Genomic DNA, 27,939 nt, shown 5'->3' with positions numbered 1-27,939 from the left:
TGAGCCGTATCGCACCTAGTGCAGTGGGCTAATGTCAGCTTCTCAAACCGTGAGCGGACTCAGTGAGCACGCGCGCGCACGCACGCACGCACGCACGCACACTTGTTTAACTCATAGTCGTCCGAGCTATTTGTGAGAGGATTTTAAAAAAAATTTAATACTCCGTTTTTCCTTGGAAGTAATGATTTCATCAGAGCCAGCCTGGACTATTTCCTGGGTGAGTCTCTTCTCACAAGGATCATTTGTGTCTAAAGTAGAAAATTGACATTTTGACCAGCAGCCACCGTCTCTCCTTCAGAGACCTGCCAAATATTAAACGGGTAATAAAGGTTGAAATTTGATGAGAAAAAAAGTCATAATTTTATGCAAATAACGTCAGAATATTATGGAAAGTGTTCTATGAATTCATGAAGAAAATTCTACACAAATAAAGAGATACTATTATAAGAATTATTAAGAATTATGCTTAGATAATCGTAACGATATTTGGAAAAAAGTTATATATTGTGACCTTATTATACATACATATTATGGCAAATATACATAATTTTATGAGGAAAAAATATCCAAATTGTATGACATACGTTCATTCAAATAAAATCACAATTGTAGTGAATGGAAATGAATTCAACAGAGAGCAGCCGCTGCTTTTCTTGATCACTGAATGAAGCATTGTCTTAAATTCCCAAACACAGTAAACCCAAAAGCAACAGCCCAGCAACAACTGTCTCTCACTTGATACCTGTTACATATTAATAGTTTTTTTTCATCATTGACAATGTATTAAAAACATTTCTGGTTGATGGTCACTTCAGCAGCAAAAAGACACAAACACTAATGGAAGTCATACTGTATATGTAACAGGCTGGTACCGGTCCATCAGCCATTTGGTACCAGGCAGGCCAAAGAGTCGGATTTAAAAAAAAATAATAATAATAAAAATATTTTATTGGTCATCAGAGACTGAGAGAAGTTTTGTTTTGAAAATCAGGAGCATCTGCCTGTGCCTCTGCACATCAGTCAAATCGCATGTGTCGGTCACGTGATCCGGTAGTGGAAAAGGAAGCCCGCAACTAGCAAAAATTACGAAATAAAATTTAAAAAATAATAAAAATAAAACATCTTTGGAGAGCTTTTTCTGGAAAGGAGAAAGACGAGACAGTATCAGCAGTCCTACTAAAACGACACATTCTTATACGCCAAGCTTGCTCTGCGTAATATATGGCGACAGGCTCGCAAATGAGGCAATGAAGCCTTTAAAAGAGCCCCCCCCCCCCCCTCCCCCAAAAAAGAAAAAAAACCTGATAAATACCTTGCTTCCATTTCCAAAATCCGCTTTGGAAAGTGACATTTTCTGCAGCGATGGCAACCAAAACAGCATTACAGAGCAGACTGAACTTCGTGTGTTATTCTCACACATTATCCCAAGATCTCTTTGAAGAGAAATTACAACAACAAAATTCCCTGTAATGGCGGGTTGTATTGATATTTTAAATAACTTTCTTTTATTTGTGTCTATGTTGGTCTGTCAAAATATCGCTTCACCTAAAACTGCTCCGTGAATGATCAATGTAGTAGACACAATGAAAATTGTCCTGGCTGGTCAAACACTATGACACACCACTGAAGTAGAGTTGTTCTGTGATATACCAGTTTTAATTCGTTCCATAATCACACACTCACAACTCAAACTACACATACACTCGTATCTCATATTTGACCACTGAAATGAATGGAAATCCCATTCATCTGTTCCAGCCTCCCAATAAAAGTTAAAGATTAAAAAAAAGAAAAAGAAAAACATCCCTCTATATTATTGTACTTTAAAAGAATATACAGTAATGAGTAATTAAATACAATGAAAATATGTTTTCTTTATTTTCAGTGGACAATGTGTGACTCCTTCTGGTGTGCACGCCTTGTCCACCAGGGAGCGGTATAATATAGATGTATGGGAAGAACATGGAGCTGGTCAAAACTCCCCAGTAAACTGCAGTATTTTCTGTCTACATGTGTTGCCCCGTCGTTTGTGTTCAAATATTTGTTGCTTCGAGGATTATAACTAGGGATGGGCCCCGTTAAGATTTTAACGTAACGACTACTTTTCCGCATGTGACGGAATTCTTTTGTTTCTATCATCCGATAAAAACTCTAGCTTTGAGGTCGCGTTAACTTGTTCTGGCAAAAAGTGGCTGGGAAAAAAATAGACACAACGTCATCATTCCGTCCCTCTCCAGGCATGACTAATGAAACCAAGAGTAACCAAACATGTACATAAGTGCAACGGTGGGATTGCTTGTAAATTGATGTCGCCTCCGATTGTGAAAATGGTACTTCGATGAACACCTTAATTTTATTGTAAGTTAGAAACAAGAACGCAGAGGTAAAACGTGCAAAATAACGGTCATATATCCGAAATAAATCAAAAATAAATTCAAGTGATTTCTCCAAAACCATTAATAAAACATTTAAGGGTGAAGCTTAACAATATTCCGATGTTTGATATTTCAGCTTCGGGGCCAGTTTACCCATCCGTAGTTATAACACGTGACACTGATACTATTCGTTAGCCCATCTATGTAACTTTGCATTGTTTGTTAACATTAAGCTAACCAAACTTATCCAAAGCAAAGCTATGTGGTTGTTTTTAAATGCATGTGTAGTTCACTTTCTTTTATGTTTAGTACGAAAGTAAACTTTAACTGGGAGTGGCAATAAACCGCTTAAAGACTTTATTTAAAAGAATCAAACTGCTGCTTGCGGTGAAGTGAGTCGATTGGAGTTCACTGCCACCGTACAGCATTCGCATCTCCATTTTTTGCTCGCAAGTCAAAGCAAAAAAATCAGCCGAAAGATGGCTCTTATCTCTAAAAACTACCACTGTGTGTGATTCTGGTTTACCATGCAACGACAGAGATCTTATTGTCTTTAGTACCTTCCTGTGTAGCATCTAATTATTATTAAAAAGTACAACTACTACATATTGTTGCTTTATTGTAGCAAAAATAAATGCAAATTTAAATGGCCACTTAATTTGAACTGACTTGGAGCCCAGCTTGCATCTCATCTGCTTTCATCTCACTGCAGCACTTCGTCTCTGATTGCGAAGAGACTGACGAGACAAGAATGCCCTCGATGGGCTTTGTTTCATGGCCCATTCAGCCTCTTTATGATTGCATGGAGTGGAGGGGGCTAACAGGGACAGCAAGCTTGTTAGACTATCAATTTCCTCAACACTACCGCCGCCATTCACTGACTAGATCCACGCTTAAAGAGCGACGTCACTCACCAGACAAACACACGCTGATGTTTTTCACTCACAATTCCACTTTGGTTGAGCTTGACCGCAAAACCATGTTAAGCAAAGGCGGTGAGGTTAACTACAATCATGATGGCAAGGCAAGATAAGTGTGCACTAAGTGTGCGCGGTACTGAGTAGGGAAGCCAGTGACAGCCTGACCTCGGGTGGGGTCCTCTGTCACCACGGCAACAGCTCTCGGGGACATATGCATCCCTGCTGCAGGCCGCCTATGTCATCAATTGATCCGATGACAGAGGGGGAATACGATAGGAGGAGACAGCTCGCCCTCTCTCTTCTCCCGTTCTCTTTCTGTGTGTGTGCGTGCGTGCATGCGCGTGTTACAGGTGTACAACTGCCAAGCCGACAGAAGGCGTTGCTGGCTCAGAGTCTTGTAGTAGTGTTCCATTTGGCACACACATTATCTTTTTACCCATCATATATCCCTTTTTTGCCCTCTTATGTCATCTTGATAGGCACCTGTCATCAACCGATAAAAACCTTTACCTTCCGTGGATATAATAGAAAGCGAATCATTGCAGATATTTACAGTCTGACTCGGTCTTGCACATCGGGGTGACTTCGCCACGCGATGGGCGTCTCCTCCAGCCAACTGTTGTCGTTCTCATGGAGGGCTTGTCACTGAGCAAGACTGCAAAGGTGCCAATTAGCATGTAAGATCACGTATGGACACATTTTCCTCATTTCCTCTGGTTTAACCTCATCTTTTTTTCCCACTCCGCTTGCATCTATTTCTTCACCTCCTTCCCTTTATCATTCTCTCTCCAGGTATCACCTCATTTTCTTCTGCAGCCTCAACAACAACAACAACAAAATAAAAAACCTAGTACCTTTAAGTGTCGTGTCGTATCTTTTTTTATACCTCATGCCTCCCCCTCACTCTCCACCTGTGAAATACTGTATACAGGACCATAAAGCATTGAGGCATCTTCATGAGGGTATTGTGTCCGCCAGTGTTGACATAGTAAGCAAAGGCTTCCGTCAACACAAATATTGTAAAGTGAAAGCTATCCGCAGAGGGAAGGTTCTTTACGTCTCACTCACGCAGGAAAATAAAAATCTACTACACTGTTTAATCAGGCGGGGCTTCTGCCTGCATGAGTCATATATAAACCCTTCAACAAAACTAGATTTAGTTCTGATGAGGTACATTGCCCTTTTATACTGCCTGTAAAAGCTGGCAATTTTTCACCTTTTTGTCCATGTTGCTGTTCTGTAATAAAGGGGTTTGCTATTTTAAAAAAATATTTTTTTTTTGGTCATATTTGTTAAAAGTGTCAGTATGACCTGAGAGAAGTATATTAGTAAAAAGACCTGTGAAACCTATGTACTTTTGTGTGCTCGGTGCACTTGTAAACAATTCTGCAAAGAAAAACTCCAACACAATGGTGAGTTCTGAGTCAATACATTCCTAAAATATATTGAAAATAGCTATTAGCAGGGTATAGTCATTTCATAGCACTCATGAATAAAATAAATTTTCTAGATAACCACCAAAGAAGTCATATTTCTACTAATTACAACTTTACCATGCAAATCCTATTAAATTCTCATAAGAACAGGCGCACTCAAAAAATGGCAGACAATTAAATGTGTGTGAGTGCTCGCTGAGAGATTCTGCACCTAATTACTATCTCACTGGCAGCACTGTCTGCTCACCTAATATCATCTGCGCCATCCAGTGTATAATGAGACTGCGCACCTCTTGTCCACATGCATATGCCTGCTGGAATGGAAGGAGAGGCAGCAAGCAGAACATTCCCATCGCTATATTCTGTAACTCCTGTGCCCACAATGATCATTTGGACAAGGATCTTATCCCTTTTCATCTACGTGAATGTTAATAAAAGAAGACCTTGATGAATTTATCATGCCAAAATCGTGAACAGTCGATTAACTCAAAACCCACGGTGCAAAAATGTCTTGCCGAATTCCTCACAGCTAATGGGTGAGAAATGCATAGTGCTAGGGTGTATCCCACCATCTGTGGGTGTTTCTCATGCATTTTAGCGTGAACGTGGTTGAAAAAACAAACGTTAGAGGCCCATCCACAATAGTTGAAAATCTGTGATCTTACGACTTAGCGTTGCCATTAGGTTACTGTTGCTAAAAGTAGTGTAATTGTACTCATCCATAAGTCATGCCAAGTCAAGCGCCCCCTGGCTTCTCCTGCTATGACTGCACAGTGACCAGTGTTTTCTGTTGGCTCACTCACGCATGCAAAAGCCCACACATTGGACTCGATCTGAGATTCAAACCCAGAACCTCAAAACTGGGAGCCTGGCGTGACACACATAATTCCACCGCTCTGGCAGAATAAGCTACATTTGGAAAATTTGAGGATGACACCATTTTATGCTCATGTTGAGCTGTTAAACACTGCTATAAAGGTGTAATAATAAATTAATTAATTCCATTCAACTCCATCCCATTGCTGTCTAAGGAAGACCACGAATAAGTCTGCTTGGGGAAGTTGAGCGACACATGACAACTTTTCTGGAAAGCATTATCCAGCTGAGTGGAACACTGGCATGGAAATGGGAGTTCAGAACATTCAAAGAGAGATTGCTCTCCTTTTACTAATAACATTACAACTATAACTTTGCATCGATGAACTGATATAGTTAATGTTCCGCACAGTCCAGGTAATATCGGCAAATACGCAACCCAAGGATCATAAACAAAAGCAAAGAGATGCTTTTGGATGGGAATCGTTTGGGCAAAGCATATCATATTGTGCACAAGAGATTTCTTTCACAGCTGCCTCTGATCTATACACATGCATAGCAAGTCTGATAACGACACGTCTCACCCCTGTGAGAGCCTCTGTTGTCTTATTCCTTTCCCCGTCTGTGCCCGAGCAAGCAGCTGCTGTTGGAATAATCCATTAACAACTGCCCGTCTCACCGTGTTTTAATGAAGCTTCTAATTTCGGACCAACAGCAACTTCTCCTCAAGCGATGGCAATTGATCAACAGGCTAGCGAGCCACCCTTCACCCTCCTCCTCATGGTCGTCTCCGCTCCGACCTCGCATCCTTCCTCTCCCCTGCCGCGAGAGGCGCATCCTTGAGCCCGAGCTTCAATTGGACTCATCAATAATGGAAGACGCCGGAATCATATATAATTCTCTAAGAATGCCGTCAGAAACCCGTCGTACGGTGAATTGCTTAATATTTCATGAGTGTGCGCAAACGTGTGCGTGTGTGTGTGCATCAGGTTAATATGCTTCCTTACCAAGCGCCTTCTTTGATATTGTAAAGCTCACCTTCTCATTGCTGCTCTTAAGATGTGTAGATGGTTAACAGAGTATCTATTTAAATGTTTTTTTTTTGTCATGTTATTGGATAAATACTCATTCCAAACTGTTAGTCTAGATGATGTAAGTGGCACAGTTGCATGTTTTTTTTTTGTTTGTTTTTTTAATTGTGTTTTTGATGGCTTCTATAATTGTGATGTGATAGTGGTGTGCCAAATTCACAGTCCACCACTATTTATTAGTTAGCTAGTTAGTTAGAGCTCTCAGTGCCATGAGGCACACGTAGGCCGCAATTGCGGTTTCTGTAATCTGTAGGTTTTTATGGGAGCAGGTGATTGGCCCACTGCCCAAGCTCAGCACCTGGTATTCCAAGGTGGTCTCCCATCGAAGTACTCACGAGGACCGACCCTGCTTAGTTTCCGAGATCGAACGACATCGGGCACTCCCAGGGTACCGCGCGGGCCACTGTTTATTAGGGATGCGTATTTGACTAAATGTCATTGATTGAATAATGGAAACGAACACTCTCCTTCCAAATTCTACAATCCACACTGTTGAGCTTGCATTCACAAAAGGATTCCATAATAGGGGCGGAGTCAGGGGGTGGTCAGGGGTGGCCGTGGCCACCATAGACTGAAGGGCGGACACCCCTGATAGCCCCCCGTGCAGGGGCAACAAAAGATTTCGAACAGCACCGTATTTGGGCCACCCCACTGAAAAATCCCTGCCCCATGCAGAATAAGATGTACTATAGTAATAGTTTGGGTAAAAAAATCAATGCATCGCTTAACTTTATCCATCCATCCATTTTTTTATAGCACTTGTCATAGGTGAGTGAGAGCCTATCCAATTTAACTTTGGGTGAGCGGCAGGGTACACCCTAAACTGGTCGCCAGCCAATCACAGGGCACATATAGACCATTAGCCCACCAACAGACTACCAATAGATTATTAAGAGTCTTGAGAGAACCTAATAAAGTACCCGGAGAAAAACAGGAAAAGCCAAGATTCAAATCCTGGACCTTAGAACTATGAGGCAGATGTGCTAACCACTAGGACACCATGCTTTACAGCCCTAATGCTGGTGAGAGCATGTCGCACAGACTCACCCACTGAGCACCACAATGAAATCCATGACGTTCCACCCATTCCTGAGGTAGGAGCCTTTATGAAATACGAAGCCAAGGGCAATGATCTTTATCCCCGCCTCCAAACAGAACATCCCGATGAAGTAGGGCTCGGTCTTCTCCTGTTGGGGCAAAGCGAGCGAGAGAGTCTTAGTCAACATTTCAATTACAATTGAGGTTGAATATGCATATATATCATGTCTCACCAGTCTCTTTGACATCGGCGTCTTGTCCTCTCCGGGCAGGTGCTGCTCCAGAGCCAGAACGATACAGTTGGCGATGATGGTGGTGAGGATCATGTACTCAAACGGAGTGACGGGAGGAAGTTAAGGAACTACGTTGGCTCACTTTGGAAAGGGCTATTCATTTAAGGCAGCAGGAAATGACCAAAGGAGATCCAATACAAGAGCTGTATTCGCTTTAAGTGTCACGTGACGCTGGGGCAGTATTGTGCAAGACCACATTTTTCACAATACTTTTATCTGCTGAATGTGGTTGATCTCCAACTCACTCGATCCCAGTGCAAGCGAAATGTAACAGCGAATGTGAACCTAAAAATTCTCTACAAAGTTTAGTGGGAAATGGTTTTGTAGTTTTTGTTTAATCCTGCTTACTCATGCTCAGTAGTAACACTGTCACAGAGGTAGTATTTTCATGAAAAAAAAGAATGGTTTATTCTTGTATTTATTTAGAATACGTGTTAATTTTTGTAGTTAGCAGCAGATGCTCTCAGCATGATGCGGTGCAGCTGAGCAACACTACAAACTATTTATTCATTCATCCCTTCATTTTCTATATTGCTTGTCCTCAAAGGCAAGTTACACCCTGGACTTTTCATCAGCCAATCGCAGGCACATATAGACAAACAAATATTCACACTCACATTCACGCCTATGGTCAATTTAGAGTCCTCAGTGAACCAAAGATGGGTGTTTTTCAGCATGCAGGAGCAAGCCCAGAATATGCACAGAAAACTCACACAAGCATGGGGAGGCATGCTTGGCATGCCAGGGCCACACAGATTCGAAAAGCTTGGGATTCAAACCCAGGACATCAAAACGTCCAACACATTTTTCTCGCGGGCCACATCGTCGTTATGGTTTACCTCAGAGGGCCGTTATGACTTGAACCCATAAAACTTTATGATCACCTCATATTATTACATTTACACAACAAATTGATGGACAGCTAGTTTTGAAATCAGAAGCCAGTAAAAAGATATCAACGTTAAAAAAAAACGTTTAAAAGTGTAGAAAATTTGCAATTGTGGCATTTTTTTTTTATTTCTAAAAAGAAACATGAAGTCGATGCAACATGCTTTTCTTTGGCGGGCCACATAAAATGATGTGCCCCCCGGGCCTTGAGTTTGACTATGCGCTCGCCTACCATGAGCCCATTACAAACTGCGACCACAGTAGTAAACATTTTGTTAAATGAATACTTCTGAAAGTGGAAAGCAAAACAGAATTTTTTTAAAATGCAGAATGTATTGGTTCTCATTAAGGTGTGCCTAATATTGTGGGTAGTGAGTGTATGATCCATAACCCGTACCTGACATTTCATACGACACTCACCTCATATTTCACACCCCAATTTTTTCTTGCACCCTACAGAAACTGGCTTCTAATATAGTCAATCACGTTGGCACTGCTATTGCAAAGTCATTATTGTAAGCTAGTGACAGCGAGACTATTACTGTTCTTCTGAATAATAATAATTAAAAGAAGAAAATGAACACCTTGTTACAAACTCAGTCAGACTGACACCTTATCTCGGCTGCGAATGCACCAAAAATGTCCTCCTCAAACTTCATACGGTAAAGGAAAGGGAAAAGCGAGGATGAAGGAAGGTGGCGTCAAGGAGATACGGACGAGAAAGTGGTCGGGAAGGAGGAGATAGGCTGATGTTTGAGAAACAAGTGGGTGAGGAGGAGGAGGAGAAGAAGAAGTGGGAGGCAATAAGACCAAATTAGGCTGACACCTTACAGATCGATATTGCGCGGCTGGTGATACGCAGCGGGGTTACTCGGGGGCATGTGAGTTATGAGAGGCTGAATAAAAAGAGTTAATACAAATGCTATCACCCACCAGGTCTAACTTGAACCTGGGCAGCACTCTACATTGGCTCAGGGGGGCTGTAACACATTTGGGAGGCCATCAGCAAGCCGCAGACAAGAAATCGTCTTAATGAGATAATAGCTGCATCGGCATGACGTGCTGTTTTCATTCTTATTGTATGTTTATCTCATGCTGATAAGATAAATGCTGCCTTCGTGCACTTAAACAGCAGTCAACAGGAGGGAGTGACAGAAGGAGATGGAAGGAGGAAATCAGGGAGAAAAACAAGATGGAAGGAGGTATCCACGGCAACAGGTTTCTCTGAGAGCCAAAAGTCAATGCTGCGAGGTGGTTACTGGGGTAGCTAAGCTAGATTGCATGATTACATGTGCAGTTTGAACCACATAATGAACAAAATAGGAGAAAAAAAATCTTGGCCAAAGGTGTCCCCTTAAGACCCAAATGTGGCCCCAATTGCTGTTTTTGTTTCGTTTTGTTTAGATTCGGGGCTCAACGTGCAGCCACCCCGAGGTCCGCCCCTGGTTGTCATGGTAATGGAATCCATACCCACATAGGTCCAGGTCCATTGGTCTTGGGGCATTTGCATCAAAAAGGGCAGCCCCATCAAAACAGGCATTCGAGGAAGACAAAAAAATACTGTCAAGTGGGTATTTTGACATAGACATGTTATTAAGTAACCTGAGAACTGTTTTAAATTGTGAGAAAAAAGCATACGTCTCTTGTGAAGCTAAGCGTGTTACACTGAGACGAGAATATAATTCCATTTTGTTAAAGTTACAGACTCAACAAGTGTCTGTTAAGTCACCATTCCTTTCCTCCCTGAGTGATGTGGTCTCACCGCTCATGCACAGGCGTCATCAGTCAAGCGGCTCGTGAGCGATCCTGTGAGTCACAATGACGCTTGGCACTGCACTGCAATTCCTCAAAACATGCGTGTAAAAATAGACATGGAGACGGGCCGTGATGCCGTGCCCGACCGCCAATATGCTCGAGCCCCAGTTCACATCCACATACTGTGACACTGGAGGTGAAAGTAGAAAAGGAATTTCTGGTTTCTGAACCTCACTTAACGGGAACACTGAAAAATGAAAATTGCAGACGGCACCTTTCAGCTAATTATAGTGAGACCAAGCTATTGAAAAAGCGTGTGACATTAAGAAAGATTGCAACTTAAACGATGTGCCTATTAACTATATTTGACAGTCATCCCCTCTACGATGACGCATCACCTTCACACATCAGCAGGCTGCTTCTGAGAATCAATTTCGAAGATAAATGCAGTCACCCATCAGTCAGCCAGCTCTGCAAGACAAAGTCAACTCTTATTCAACTTCTGGTGAAGAAGTAAATGGGGAAACTGCCTTAGGTAATAGGAACATGCGATGCTGGGCGACCTTTGATTTTTGGGGGATTTAAAATAGAAATATTTAGATTTTTGCCAAAGGAAATGATGGAAATACAATTGGTTAACCATTGTCAAGAGCTAAATATAATAACAAAGCTTGCTGTCAACATCAGTTTTGATGACAAATGCAAATGAAGATTATGTTTCTATTAATCCCTTAGATCAGTGGTCTCTAATCAAACGCAGACCGGTACTGGTCCTTGAACCATTTGGTACCGAACCACACAAAGGGACAGAACAAAAAATATTTTATTGATCATCAGAGTCTGAAAGAGTTTTTTTTTGAAAAATCAAGTGCAACCGCCTCTCCCTGTGAACACATCAAACCTCTTGTGTCGGTCATGTACTACAGGGGAGTAAAAAGTAAGCCAACAAGCCAGTGAAAATGAGGTTCTTCAGAGAAGCGAAAGGGTCAAATAATGAGACAGAGAAAGAGCCTACACCTTCCAAGAAAAACAAAGCTACAATTAAGAGACAATATTCGCAGTCTACTTAAAATACGCGTTTATCGCTACAGGTGATTCTCGTGTATATGTATGGAAATGAGGCAATGAGGCCTTCAAAATTGCCCCAAAAAATAGCCCTGAATACCTTGCTTCCATTTCCAACATCCTATCTTTGTGAAGAGAGATCATCCGCAACGGCGCCGATCAAATCAAAGTTACGGCGAAGACTGGGAAAAAGAAACACACTTCGGTTGTCATTCTCTCCCATCACCTCAAGATGGGAACGGCTCATTGACGGGAAACAAGTGCAGGGCTCCGACTAACAACTACAACAACAACTGCATTCAACATCATGGTGAGTTATATTTGAAACTAATTGTTTTTGTTTTTGCTTCTATGCCGGTTCTACAAAATACAGTATTGCTTTACATGAAACCAGTCTAATAAGGTCAGGGACCGATGCATCGGGTGCTGCCTGAGCTGAAGTCTTGTGGGATTCTGCTGTGCAACTTTAGATGTGTACGTTCCCTGAAAATTTCAGCGGTTGCTTCAGAGGTTTTGCTGTAAACTGATTAGAAACCAACGGCAAGCTGGGAGACAACATACCTGTTTGTATTATTCACATAACTTTAAGGTACTTTAATGCTAAAAACTAATTTAAGAAGTGCGTAGGAAGATGTTTTTGTTTTAAATGTGTTAAAAAAGCTTTTTGTTGTTATATTTTGCATGAAATTGAATGATTATAATATCACCCAATCCTAAGACATTATCAGAGATGGATATTTTACTTTGCAAATGTAGTTGGTTGGAATTAGTACAAGTTACCCTGTTAAAAATGTAATAGTATTACAGTATAACTATTTCAATTACTTTCTCAAAGTAACATAACGAATTCCATTTCATCACATTTCTTAATTTTGAATGACATGATAAGCATGTGGAGGACATGATACTATGTTGACCTAATGACAAATGTGCACAATTTAGCCACTGTAACTTCATATGACAAACCAGACAACAGATGAGGGAATTTCGCATAAAAAAAAAAAAAGTCAAACACTATACAGATGAAATCCTTCAAAAAAAAGTCAATGCTCCTTTAAAAGAGGACTAAGCGCGCTATGCGTGACTGGGGCATTGAACCTTAGCGGTATACACTCATGAAATACAGAATGGGCTTGTGAAAAACCGCTGGCCACTTAGATTTTCTGATGACCCCTCCAAAAATCATTTCTTTAGAATGACGCATGAGCAGAGAGAGCCAATCGCAAGCGTCGCCTTTTGAAGGAGGAAGTTAAATTTCCAAAAGCAACTGTAATTTAATCACACATTTTCAACCAGCAATGTAATAGATTACGATTACATACATTTTGTAATAAAATTACTCCACAACACTGTACATTATATAACAAATATAGACTTAAACAAAATATAATGACTAATCAGTCAAATTGAAGAGCCAACCTACACGCTTACATCCCTGTGCAATAATGAAATGATTCATTCTCAATATAAATTATTAAGCGGCGTAGGCTCTCAATGGGATATTTCCCGCTTCAGGGAGACCCAGGGGGATCAAAAAGGAGGAGCAGCTGCCAGTCTTCCATCAGCCTTAAAAGATAAACTCGTCCCGGGTGTTTTGTTCGAGCTACTTCCTCTCCGCATTCCCTCTAACTTCCGACAGATAAGGAGCCATGTCCTTGCCATTAGTCCTTGCACATAGACCGAGTGCACTCACGGCTACAATATGTTCTTACATCTGCCTTTTTAAGATGAATAGTTCAAGCGATGTCATCATTTCTGTCGGGCCAATTATATATTACCCGTGCACTCACTGTAGTAGTCTCGCCACGCTGCACTATTTGCATATCTGTTGTTGACCAATAATGGCCACTCATGCCAGAGTAGCATCTGCACCACTTGCACACTGACTGAGGAGTATCTGCAACATTTGCACAATCGACGTTGTCCCAGATTATCGCACTACTCGTCACTTTAAACTGCATACACTCCTTGAAGTCTCGGGCGCCCTTTGCACAATGGTCATTGCACCGGACTATTGCAATATTAGTCATTCGAACTGCTCTAAGTGCTCGAGGACTCTGCATCCTTTCGCACAATTGTCAAAAAAAAATATATATATATATTTGTACCGGCATTACCAGATAACTAGCAACTCTTTATTGCTCAGTGACTGTTTTTTGTTTCTCAATGCCTTTACGTCTCAAAAGTGTTCTCTGTCAATTGACTGTCTGTTGTCGTACTAGAGCGGCTCCAACTACCGGAGACAAATTCCTTGTGTGTTTTTTGGACATACTTGGCAAATAAAGATGATTCTGATTCTGATGTTCATTTAGCACTCCTATTAAAATAAAGCCTCTCACGGAGAGGTGAGCGATGCTCGATTGAATGCACAGGTGACCTTTAGGAGATTTACTGCACAGACTGCACATGGGTCATGCAGTTTTAAGCATGTACATTTTGAAAGGTGACTTCAACTTCCTATTAAAAAAAAATAATAATAAAAAAAAAAAATTGTATGCTCTCTACCTTCTTGTAATAGATGGCATGTGGATGGGGAAGATATCTTAATAGGTCGCTCATTAATTTAAGGGAACAATATGGACCTTTGAAAGCAAGCTAAGGTGCTCTGATCCTAGAGGTGTCAATTAAGCTAGTAGTGGCCATTCATCATTGTTATACAGTATAGTTAAGAGTGCAGATATGAATCTGAGGTCTGCACAAGCTGGAGCGTGAGTAAAATGGCTGCAAATGGGTGTTCGGTTTTTTCTTTAGATTTTGGTAATACTGTATTGCAAAAGATGGTTTAGCGCCTCTACAATGGGTGAGAAGGGAAGTTGAATAAGTAAGCAAATTTAAATTCACAGCACTAGGACTGCTACACAAACTACTCACCAAATGTTAGCGACACTCGGCTTTCAACTGATATTTCAGGATGAACCGAAAATGCACTATAAGCTTTCCAGGGGAATTTAATTTGACCGGCTCTAAACTTTTGAATGCACGTACAACTGTTCAATGTTTCAGTACTTTTTGCACAACTTTCACAACTGCTGATTGATACATTATGGACCAATACATTTCCTGGTTCAATTAGGACCACCGTACACCAAGCGATGTGTCCGAATGTGACTTAACATGAGTGTCCAACTGGCTGCTACTGGTTTAGCTGCAATTAGAAATTTCATGCAAATGTAACAGGCAGTCAAAAATGACATCCTATCACGTGAGCTTTTGCGACAAAAATGACATTCCCGTGTACGAGCGAGAAGTTGAGAAATAGGAGGTTCTCAGAGGTCAGTGGCCACTGAGCTTAGAGTATCATCAGCAGGTTGCAACAGAGGTACAGAAAGACTGGAAGAGTCACCGAAAGGCAAAACGTATTGGTCGATTTGTATACTTTAGGTTCATTCTGAAATTTCTCACGAAAGCAGAACATCCCCAACTTTTGGGGGAGTGAAGTAGTGCTATATCTTAAGTAGCTGTAACAGTTTCCTTTGTTTGCTAAACTTTCAGTGACTCGCTACCACTTTTTGAGATACACGGTCTGAGTCAAGGCGTTGTGTGAGTGCATTTTGTCTAAGAACTTTTAATGTCCTGTTGTTTTTTTATACCTATATGTGCATCTATGTGGTTGACTGTGTGTCTGGCCCACTGGAAAATGTCCATTTTGTTTGAATAAAGGCATTAGATTGAATTGGAATGGATGCAAACGATGTGTACGTATTCAGTTTTGCAACTCCTTGACAGATTCTGTGCCTTCAAGCTGATTCACTGAACGGAGCACAGCACCATTCAAGCATCTTTCCTCCATAAAACATATTAGCTAACAGTATAATACAGTGAGTCATGACTTGTTGCGATAGTTTATGACACAGCAATCAGATATCGTTACGTATAATTCTTCTTAATATCTGTTAATCATGCACAGAAGAGCTCATTAGATGTAATAGGACACTCCCTCCAGGACAGCACTATAACCTGCATGTTACTCAGTCTGCTTGCTTCACTTCCTGTCCCTACAACACACATCATCCTTTCATTTAAAGCATTTCAAAATTGTACAGTGATGATGGTGCAAGTATTGCATTTGGTTTATAAGACCATAGCCAAAAGTCTCAACACTGATTCTCAACTGGTGGGTCAGGACCCAAAAGTGGATCACGGTTAGGTTGCGGACAGGTTGTTAAAAAAAAAAAATGTATAGCATAAATCAGACTGTTAAAACTGTTACAGTTTCTTTGGTCTGCAGCCTTCCATTGCTAAAAAGAAGACAAACTATTTGTGTTGGACTTTGTGTCCTAAAAAGAAGAGATCAGTGTCAAGATGCATTTTTGTACAGTGCAGTTATGTTCATATTCAGTTTCTTAATAAGTTGCTCTGAAAACATGTAAGCATGAGTAATTATGTTTAAAAATATGATATTCATGTTTTCAAAGGCTGTTTTTGAACAATACATGTTCTCTATCCTAACTTCTGTTGGGCCGTAACAATAGAAAAATGAGGGTCCCAGTGTGACAAGAATTGAGAACCATACATTTTTCTGTACCGCTTATCCTCGCTAGGGCCGCGTGCTACTGGAGCCTATCCCAGCTATCTTCGGGCAAGAGGCGGGGTACACCCTGAACTGGTCGTCAGCCAAACAAACAACTATTCACACTCACATTCACACCTACGGGCAATTTAGAGTCTTCAATTAACATATCCTGCATGTTTTTGGGATGTGGGAGGAAACCAGAGTACCCGGAGAAAACCCACGCGGGCACGGGGAGAACATCCAAACTCCACACAGGCGTGGCCGGGATTTGAACTGTGAGGCAAATGTGCTGAATTGAGAACCAATGTTTGAAACAATTTCCCCATGGCCTGTTGATGAGATTTCATTGGAACTCTATTTTTAATAACTCCAATGAACGGGCAAATGCAGAGGAAACACGGTTCACAAAAGACTGCTCTTTTTTTTCTTCTTCTTTTTTAAGCCGGCAGTGGCCCATCCAGATATTCACAAGGCTGCTGTATTGAACACAACAATAGCAGAGAAGAGGGCACACCTGGCCTGGACACCTGGTGAGCTGCACCACAAACACCCAGACGCACGCACGCACGCACAGCACGCACAGCACCAATACCGACCAGTATGCATGTGAGCACAGATGCAATAATAATGCGGCTTGAGAACCTCCTGTTACAGTAGCCAATTAACGTGATAAAGTTCTTGTGAATTATTCTTTGACACAAGAATAGACCCGTGGAAGTATTTGGATTTGCAAGTAACGTATTGCACTATTCATTTTCTTGATGAAAATATGGGTTGATATACACTTAAAACCCTCATCTATCCATTTTCTATCATGCTTCTCCTCATGAGGGTCATAGGTGAGCTGGATCCTATCCCAGCTGATTTTGGAAGAGAGGGGGAGTACAACCTGGACTGGTTGCCAGCCACCCGCAGGGCAAACAACCATTTACAAAGACATTCACACCTGTGGAAAATTTTAAGTCTTCGATTAACCTAGCATGTATTCTTTTTGAAATGTGAGAAAAAGCCAGCGTACCCGGAGAAGACCCACGCAAGCACACGGAGAATATGCACACTCCACACTGGAAGGCTGGATTCAAACTTAGAACCTCAGAGCCTTGATGCTGCCTTAATTTAGGCTATTTACATCCGAAATTCTTTGTCTACATAACCATAAGGATAAACATAAAGAGTAGTGATGCACTGAAATGAAATGAAAATTCCTGACCATAACCGAAAACCCAACATAGGGAAACCAAGGCTGAAAACCGAAACACCAAAATAAATAACTGTGTCATTTATTAGTGAAATTGCATTTATGGCAATAACTGCAGAGCTGCCAACATACTGAATATAAATTCACTTCCATAACAATTTGGCTGAATTTACGTGTTTTTAAGATTATGTCAAGAAAATTACCGCGGGACAGTTATTGCAGTATATTATGTCAAGTAATGGGATACAAAATAGATCTACATACTGTTTAATTACACAACATTATCATTACTCTACAATCGTAACTGTTAAGAAATTGCAGCTTCGACATTTGTCATTTTAACGTATGCATTGCACCAAATGTGTAAAGGCAGACGTAGTTACAGCCTGAATCCAAATATAGGAGATTTCAACATGCTACCATCAAAAACATCTGTCGATGGATTAATTGGCCTTTACCGATTCTGTTTTCAACTGTAATAAAGAAATCAAGTCTATCAAATCAGATCTTAATCAGATCTCAAGAGTCAAAATTAAAACTCAGTACTCTATTCTACAAACAAACAAATAACATTGCCGATCAACTGGATTGGATAGTTTTTGCAGGACCAACAGTCTAGGTTTCTCTTGCTTGCTATTTTTGTATTTCCCGTATCAACTATTGCATCTGAAATGATGCAAATATCCTCATTGTGGGACTAAGAAACATGATCTTATCATGTATAAATATTCATTATATGAATGTATTTTTAAACTTACAGACCTTGTTCCCAGGTGACGTACGCGATGGTGTACAAATTCATTCCCGGTTGCAGGCGGCGTCTGTCCTGTGTCACTGTGTTATTTTCTTTCAAGACAGTTAATAAGTTGGTTACGCTCAGTTAAAACGCGGTTCCAGCCGGACCTATGTGACAAGTGTACTGCATCATCCATTCACTTATTTTTGTGTTTGGATACTACATGTTACGATAGCTTAGCAATTAGCATGGCTTCTCCGTCCTTCTCCTGTTAGTTACTCCTCCCCCTCTGTTTGTAACAACGATACTTTTCAGAAATGAAGCGTATTTGCTGCCACAGAGGCGAAGATTTGAGACTTAAATTGCGTTGACACTGGACGCGAAGCAGACCTTTGGCTCTGTGGCTCCGCATCGTGCTTAGCCGCGTTAGCTAGCCAGTTCTCGCTCGTCGGTAGTTGGGGGCGGCACAAAATAGCGAGTGCCAAGCAATCCCCGATAGGAACAGCGAAAAGCGACTGTTCAATGTGGACCGTTTTGGTGACAAAAGAAAAACCTTTCAGTGACTGAATCATCAGTGCATTCCTAATAAACAGACGAGCAAGTCGCGTCAATACACTGTGACAGGCTAAAGGAAATCCGTATAATTTGGTAGGATTTGAAGTAAAAGTAGTGGGAAAGGTGATGCAATTTGATTAGTTACAAATCTTTGTGGGGTTTATTTGTAAAAAGGTCCATTACCTAGGAATCCCGCATTAAAAGCAAAGGGTTGACAGCGTCAGCGCCAGACAAATTGACAAATTGCGCGAGTGAATGGCTGTGGTGACCCCTGACGGGACAAGCCGAAAGTCACAGCAACTGGTAGAAAGGTTCCTTCGTAATTATTGGGGCAAAGGAATCTTACAAGAGCCACAACACAAAATGAAACAGTATACTGTATAATGGGCCACCTGTCTGAATGGTAATATAACACATAGGGTAGCACAGCCGCCTCGCAGTTCTGAGGTAGGGGGTTCGAATCTGTAGCCTTCCTGTGTTAACATACCGCATCTCTAAAAACGAGCATTATTATATTCAGTAAGACAGATTGTTTGGTTCCAGTGATCCCATCATCGCGTGCAGATGTACCTAATAGAGTGGCTGGTGTGATACTGGCGATCGAGGATGCGATCCATGGTGCTGAATTGTGCGCGTCCTGTTTTACGCATTGTGGTGTGTCGTCTCTTTGAAACACTTCGTATTCGTTAGTAGTTGACAGACATCGGTACATTAATATCTCACATGAGTTAATGAACGTTATACGGTGTTTGAACATGTCGCGAACATTAAAAGCGCTTTTGTGTGCAGCATGTTAAAAGAAAAGGATATGGCCACTCAATGATTTTCTTGGCGTACTTGCGGACCACGTTGTCCTCCCCAAGAATGAACAGAGACCTGTTGACGGTGAAGCAGTTCTCCCGGACGGGGATGGGGTTGTACAAGGCCATGGTGCGGGCACGCTGCGCTTTGGTCTGCTTGAATGCTGCGGGGGACACGCCGCCCGTGGACGCGGCCGCTCCATCGCGGCTCCTGTTGCGCTCCGAGCCGCCGTCGCCGGTGCTCAGCAAGACCGGAACGTCGTCTCCGAAGCGGGCCATTCTGTCCAGGCGGAGAAAACAAAAAAAGAAAAAAGAAAAAAAAAGATAAGCACGCGATAGGGGGTGACGAGACGACCAGGGGCGGTGTGGTCAAACAGGGCGCGGTGCTGCGCTCGACGGCTCTTCGTGGTCAATCACACCATCGTGAGTTTTCACTTACAAAAAGCACATCAAAACATTTTCAGCGTCTTCGATTCGTGTGGTCAAAAAAAAAAAAAAAAACAACAAGTTGACGATTACTTTCCAGCCTTGGATTCGCTGTGCGTAAAACTAAAATGTATCCTAAAACACGCGAGTTCAAACAGATTGCGAGAAGCTGCAACAGGTCACATCGAGTCGACGATATTTGAAAGAATCCAGCAATTACGGCGCTTCAATCCTCGCGCACAAAACATGACGAAGAAATAAACTTTGCCCCCCCCCCCACACCCTCCCCCCCCCAAAAAAAACGAGAGAGCTGAAATGCAGTGGGAGGGAGGGAGACATATCCATTATTTCACCGCACAAAAAAAAATAAAAAAAATAAAATACAATTAGGAGCCCGGACCTGCACGATGTGTCTTCATGCAAATAGATCACCTGTTATTATTGACACAATGTGAAGGACAACGTCAAATATTTGTTTACTTATAGTGCTCATACAGGGACAAGGAGGGCTGATGGTTGTTTTCATAATCAAAGGATTCTACAGTGGTACCTTGAGATACGAGTTTAATCGTATCACATCTCAAACCGTCCTTCTTACATTGAAATGAATACAAATGCAATTAATCCGTCCGGCCCCCGAAAACAGCAAAATTGTTTTTTTTGTTTTTGTTTTTTTGGTTTTTAATAGGAAAATTGCCCTCAACAGTACTGTACATTATAAGATGTATACAAGATGATGCCAAATCCCTATCTAAAAAGGAAAGTATTACATTTGGTCCAAGGAAGTACTGTATGTCTGTACTAAGAGGCAAGCTTTGTACTGTATATAAGGGAGGGGCTAAGATTAGCTTAGCAATTTTCTTATTTAAAACCCCCCCCAAAAAAAAGGAATTTTGCTGTTTTCGGGGGCCGGACGGGCAATTTAGAGTTGTTAATTAACCTACCATCCATGTCTTTGGGATGTGGGAGGAAACCGGAGTGCCCGGAGAAAACCCACGCAGGCACGGGGAGAACATGCAAACTCCACACAGGCGGAACCGGAGATTGAACCCGGGTCCTCAGAAATGTGAGGCTGAGCTCTAACCAGTCGTCCACCGTGCTATCTATAATAAATAATCTGTAATAATAAAATATTATTACAGATTATGTATTATAGATATTTTTAGAGTATATTATTTTATTTTAAAGGAGACGAGGGGAAAATTATATCAGTTTACCACATTTTAATCATGCGCAACTGATGTTCATGATCTTACTGTCTTTATAGTTAAATTACAGTCCCCTGTACTGTAAAATACAACTGTACGAATAAACATATTGTTAAGTTACAGTGGAAAATCAAACATTATCACATCCTGACATTGGTTAATTTCCAAGTTGTTCCATTTTCAAAGCAATGTTTCCCTGGGAAAAATAAAGTTCAAGCTCGCGAATTGATGCTATCATAAAGCCTTTATTAACTATACAGGTATATTTAAAAACAAAACAAACAAAAAAAAAAACATTTCTATCATACATCTTTAAAAAAGAAGTTAACCACTGTCAAATAAAACTAAATAAAAGTTAGATTTGACAGTGCATGTAAAGAAAAGGGAACAGGGAGCAGTGACAATGTCATCGTGAATTTTTTTTAGGAATTGCTGAAATATTGTGCAGTTTAAAAGTGTATTTAAAATGTATTTTTCATGAGCTGTTCACTTGCCTGACTCCCATGCAGGTAGTGGAGGTTCAGTTCCCACAGTGAAGGTGTGAATGTGAGTGTAAATGTCTGTCTCCACTGTATATGTAGGCTGCAACTGACTGGCAACCAGTCCAGGGTGTAGCATACCTTTCGCACAAAATCAGCTGGGATAGGCTCTCGGTCCTCATGGCCCTGAACAGGATAAGCAGCATAGAAAATGGATGGATGGGTGATATTTAATTATTTGTATATTACTCATATTATAATGAGCAGCCAGACCCATTCGTGTTTTACAAAGTGCCATTTCCTGTTCTATAGTTATCATCACCGTGCTGTGTTATCACGCAAATTAAAAAAAAAAAAAAAAAAAAAAAAAAAAAAAAACATACATTTGAAAGTGTATTTATTCTAGGAAAACAACACACCTCCACCTTAACTGTATCTATAATGTTCAAACTTTGCATATAATGTTACAATGGCTTACAATAATGTTGGCTATAATTTTTAGGACTAAAACCTCTGCCTCATTTTTAATGAACACTTGGGCCTACTACACCACTGCAGTTTAATGTCGGTCATTATGATGGTACTTGCAGAGCTAAGTATGATTTTAGGCGGTGCTTGCTGTAAAAGGTTTGAGAACCACACTTACACCACAAGGATGTTTTAGATGGTTGGGGTATCCTCGATTAAACCCGCAGCTAAAAACATTCCCAAAATATTAGAATTCTCATGTGATCTCTTATTAAAATCAGACTCTTATTACGTATCACCACTTATCGCTAAATATTAATTATGTCAATACTCACCCCGACGACACAGGCAGATAATTTCAGAATTGTTGCAGCACAGTACGATGAAGAAATGAGAAAAGTGATGTGTTTCAGTGACGAGGACACTGATCATTGGTGTGTGTGTGTGTGGGGCCTCTTCCTCATTAGTGCACAAACATTAAAAACAGAGTATGACTTTTCCTCGCAGTTAGATGAGAAGATGCCCCTGCCCCACCTCCAATAGGTTCCCCAGGTTACAAGTGTAATTGAAATGAGAGTAAATGATAGCACTACATTGTCCTCATGTCAAGCCGAGAGTGTGCAGCACTCACAGCTTTTTTTGGCTGAGAGGTTAAGAGGTTATTATGGTAATTAGGTGTTGGCGGCGGGAATGATTAGGGAGTCAGGATGATGTCTACTTCATTGGGAGGGGCGGGGGGGGGAAGCATTGAGCCAAGCATTAGCAGCCTCTTTCATGCACATGATGGTTGGAGTCTTTATATTTTTCTTTTTGCTCTATCAAAGTGGATTATTTGATAGCTGAGTGTGAGTTCAATGTGTTTAATCCATTGTCAAACAATAGCCTTTTCAAAAGCAGATTCATCAAGAATTTTGTTGGGAATTTTTTTAAGAAGGCCGGCACGGTGGACGACTGGATAGCACGTCTGCCTCACAGTTCTGAGGAGTGGGATTCAAATCCCGGCCCCGCCTGTGTGGAGTTTGCATGTTCTCCCCGTGCCTGCGTGGGTTTTCTCCGGGCACTCCGGTTTCCTCCCACATCCCAAAAAATGCATTAATTGGAGACTCTAAATTGCCCGTAGGTGTGAATGTGAGTGCGGATGGTTGTTTGTTTGTATGTGCCCTGCGATTGGCTGGCAACCAGTTCAGGGTGTACCCCGCCTCCTGCCCGATGACAGCTGGGATAGGCTCCAGCACGCCGGCGACCTTAGTGAGGAGAAGCGGCTCAGAAAATGGATGGATGGATTCAGCGGCACAACACGCTTCTGTGGCCGCCGAAGGGTGCGCCACAAGCGGCCACAGTGCGACACACACCAGCCCTCCTAGATTATTTTTTTCCCCCTACTCCTCCTCCCCCCCAGGACGTGAGTCAGACAACTGTGAGCGTTAACGGCCCTAACGCTGTTGTTCCGGACCTCCAGCAGCTCTTCCAACTGCTATCAGGCAGACACTGAAGCCTAAATAACACAAAAACCATTAAACTTCAGGGAAGATGTATTTTTTTTAAGTTGTATGCATAGTTTGATGGCCAGTTGCACGCTATACTGGTATAATAATGGGTTAAAGGTTATAATGAATGAGGTAGAGGCAATTGCGCCAACTGGCCACTGCATGGAACAGGGGCGCTTGGTGTTTATATGGTGGGGGAGGGCCTCATGCTAGAAAGTATCCCGTCAACTGTGATGATGAAAAATACATTTAAGCTATATCTCAACAATTCAGTACTAAATTGTTCTGTCTTTACAAGTTTTCAGTACTTACCTTCAAACTTGTTTCATATATTGAGGTAAAAAAAAAAACATGACAAATAGTATAGCTCAACTTTAAGGAAAATGTTTAGTTTTAACGGAACCGTTGTACAGAAAATGTTTTTTTACTCTACAAAGACAATAAGAAAAAACAAGAAATCTGCACATTTTCAACTGTTTCTAACTATTCTTTTTTATTATTTGTAATTGAAATCCTACATAATGATATAGGTTCTCTTTATCCTGTGACGGTGAATTGACTGCTTTGCTTGTCTCTTTCAAAGCTTTAAAATGCCATGTTTGTTTTCCTGTATGTGGCCGAACAATTTAGGATGTAAATATCCTAAATTTAAGCAGAACCATGAATTAGTGGTAAGCATGTCTGTCTCATTGTTCCAAGGTTCCAGGTTTGAATCTCTTTTTCCTATGTTGACTTTGCATGTTCTCCCGGGGTTTGTGTGGGTTTAGAGACTCTAAAGTGCCCATAGGTATGAATGTGAGTGCGAATGGTTGTTTGTTTATATGTGCCCAGCGATTGGCTGGCGACCAGTTCAGGGTGTACCCCGCCTCTCATAGGCTCCAACACGCCCGCGACCCTGGGCAGGATAAGCGTAACAAAAGATGAATGAATGAATATAAAATACTCCCAACTTTGTACTCTCACTCACAGATCAAGCATATAGAATGACTGTTTAAATTTTAGTCTTGGCAAATCAACTGTTTATGGTTCAATCACATTTCATGCTGTTCAGGCTTCAAATCAAGACAAACAGTTCTCAAAGTCTCGCTGTTGCACCTGTAAAGGAAAGGAGTCTTTTTGAAGACGGGAATCCAGATTTGAAGGGAAGCTACCAATTAGGTTAAGGTCCCATATAGGCGTCTTCTAGCGGTTGTCTTGCACAGCAGAGCCACTTGGAAGAAAGCAGCTTATCAAGTTGTGGGGGTTGTTTTGGCAACTGGGTCAGAGTCACTACACTGTAGTAAATTACTTAAGGTGACAGTGATAATTTGGTGGCATCCATACTATATTCATAGCCATAGTAATAACAACAAATTAACAAGATCAGGGTGGCAAGGGTGACCATGGCGCACCTTTGACAGCAGGTTGACTGTGTCTGCTCTGGTAACAGGAAATAGTGCCACATAGTAGTGAGCTGCAAAGATTTCGATCCAAAAATAGAACACGAGAGCGCAGATACAGTGTATACCTGGCAGGCTCTTTCCTGAAAGCTGGTCGTTATCGTTGTTTCTGCCTAGAAGGCTTCTAACAAAATCAGCCTGTCTCATGAGGGCAACAGTTTGGAGACAAGTGACGTGGGAACTCAAATGTAATGGGGGGAAAAGTGGGAATGTTGTCAAAGTTTCAATAAAACTAGCTAGTTAACAAGAAAAAAGACTTTTTTCAAAGAACCTGTGGCATTTTACCAAATAGTCGTAAAATTTAATACTGTAATTCAAAATTTAACACAAAGTAGACCATGAACATTAACATTAATAAGAATTCCACTCCAGAAGGGAGTTTTATTTAAATTTTTTTTTTTTTTACCATTGATGGTAAAGAGGAAAAGTGTTATAAGCAAAGGATAACACATTTTTAACTTGCAATGTAAGCGCTACTCACGTCTCTGTGTTGACTTTTGAGTACAATATGGCTTGCGCATCCATGATGATAAAAGAACAGGAACAGAATGGAAACCGGAAAATTAGCTGTCCTAATCTTCCTCTGTATGTTCGCCACTTCTTTTTTTTTTTTTTAAAAAACACTGGAAGCATTTATATGAAGTTCTTGCTAGCAATGTCAACGCTGAGAACAAATGTCATTACTATTACTATGTTGTACTATCAACAAGAACTGCTGGCATAGGCTCAAATTATCAACAACCCAAAGGAGGACAGGACAGGCGCAATAGAAAATGGATGAATGGACAGAATACCATACTATGTGACAAGAAATGCTATTACTGGAACTGAAGGAGATGACGGGTATTTTACACTGAGCTGTGACGTAAAACAAGGAATGTATCTGTGTATGTTTATGCGGTGTAATAACTTGTCAACACATTTTCATTGGCGCGGTGCCCACACTTGACGACAAGCATGGACAAGGCTGACAACGTGCAGGTAAGCAAAGTACTTCTTTGTAGTATTTTTTAATTCATCTAACGAAATTATTGTTTAATTTCACTTTCTGAGCCACGTATCCTCACAAGGGTCGCAGGAGTGTTGGAGCACTATGCCCAACTATCTTCGGGCAGGAGGCGGGGTACACCCTGAACTGGTTACCAGCCAATTTCAGGGCACATACAAACAAACAACCATCCGCACTCACATTCACACCTACGGACAATTTAGAGTCTTTAATTAACCTACCATGCATGTTTTTGGGATGTGGGAGGAAACCGGAGTTCCCGGAGAAAACCCACGAAGGCACGGGGAGAACATGCAAAGTCCACACAAGCGGGGCCAGGATTGAACCCAGATCCTCAGAACTGTGAGGCACACACTCTAACCAGTTTTCCACCGTGCCGCCTAATTGTTTAATTGATTTGTTTAAATAATAAACAAAAGGTTTTTTTTTTCCTCATCTACAAATGAGCCCACTAAGCACAACAGTTTGCCTCCCCCTAATAATGTCTTTAAAAAAGCTTTGACTCCATTCAACTACAGATTATTGCTCGCCCCTTTTCAAGTGGGTCGGTTTTTAAAATAATATTTTCAGCTAAGGCCAGGCAGGAAAGCTGTTTTGAGAAACATATTGTTTATATGACCTGTCACTGCCAAAGTAGTTTCCATAGCGACGACATGGGGGAAAGGTAGAAAGTATGCATCCAAGTTCCACAATTGCAATATATTGTACATACATTGTTCGCTCAATAGATACACAACACTTGTGCAAAGCAACTTGGATGCCCAGATATACACCACAGTAATGTATTTGTTCTATGTACGTTTATGTAGCAAATGATAAATACACTCCAGTGCTTTATTAACTATTTAATCAATTTAAAGACTCATCAGACATTTCATTAGGTACACCAGCAAAACCGAACGAGGTTCAGTACACAAGCTTTGATATGATTTGAGATACATTTCTACTCCACTGTACTTCGGTTACTATATTTAGTTACACGACAGCAGCAAGAATTCGAAACGGATTGCAGTGTTAATCAATTATAATACTGTAATACCTTCCTAATAGCATCAATCAAAATGGAGCATTAATATCATCAAAGGCAGAATTATTGACATCTCTATTATTGGATCTCTTTAGACTGTGCATGTAATAAACCTGAAGAGGAAGAAACCCATTGATTACTTTATATATATATATATATATATATATATATATAATATAAAATCATCCACAATGTTCAGATTCTTCAAGGAGTATGTAAAAGCAAGGACATGATAGGCAGTAGACTTTAATGGTTGGATGGATTTATTATTACTTAAACCGTTGCAATTTTCTACTCATTTGCATTAACTCATAAGTCATTGCTCTGTTATCTGTGACAGTTCTTATGTTGTAATAATCAAAAACTGAAGACTGCGTGTTGTTTTTTATTGTCGCCATACATACATGGTCCATCGCAATTAATTGTAATTATTTGAATATCGTGGAACACAGAATGTATTTAAATAGTTCAATGCAATTACTAGACACACAGTAATATTTTACTTTTCACTTTGATGATTACAGCGTAAAGCTAACAAAAAAAAAAGTAATTGGCCTTCTGAACAATATTTTCCAATGCATTTAACGAATCTGTATAATATATAAGCTTCCCTTTTTGTATTGAACTGCTAAAAATAACTTTTCCAAAATACTAACATTTATTGATACATCTATCTGTACAACATTGAAATACATGTAAAGATAAAAAGAACGCAACATTTTATTCTGAACTGCAAAACAAAGCAGAAAGGTTGGTTACTTTGTGTGGAGTCAAAAAAAAAAAAAACCTCAAATTTCCTGCTGGTGCAAATACACAAATTGCATCCTTCCACTAACAATCCACTTGAGGTTTAAACAGAGTAGCAATGAGTCACAAGAGCATGTCAGTTATTCTTTGTTTTGCTCCCTCAGATACTG

General features: G+C 40.8%; 1 protein-coding gene across 1 annotated transcript in view; it reads right to left on the bottom strand.

Annotated features, from left to right (window-relative positions):
* LOC133406774 (voltage-dependent R-type calcium channel subunit alpha-1E) overlaps positions 1-19,759 on the bottom strand; it is an 83,956-nt gene extending 64,197 nt beyond the window's left edge. The window contains exons 1-3 of the mRNA XM_061684674.1: positions 19,490-19,759; positions 7,910-8,015; positions 7,686-7,825 (exon numbers count right to left, since the gene is read on the bottom strand). Coding sequence (XP_061540658.1) covers positions 7,686-7,825; positions 7,910-8,015; positions 19,490-19,758 — 515 coding nt within the window. The 5' untranslated portion in view covers position 19,759. The remainder of the gene's footprint in view (positions 1-7,685; positions 7,826-7,909; positions 8,016-19,489) is intronic.
* Between the last annotated feature and the right edge of the window lie 8,180 nt (positions 19,760-27,939).

This window comes from Phycodurus eques, chromosome 8, assembly GCF_024500275.1.
Source record: "Phycodurus eques isolate BA_2022a chromosome 8, UOR_Pequ_1.1, whole genome shotgun sequence".
Classification (NCBI taxonomy): domain Eukaryota; kingdom Metazoa; phylum Chordata; class Actinopteri; order Syngnathiformes; family Syngnathidae; genus Phycodurus; species Phycodurus eques.
This window is presented reverse-complemented; position numbering and strand designations above follow the sequence as displayed.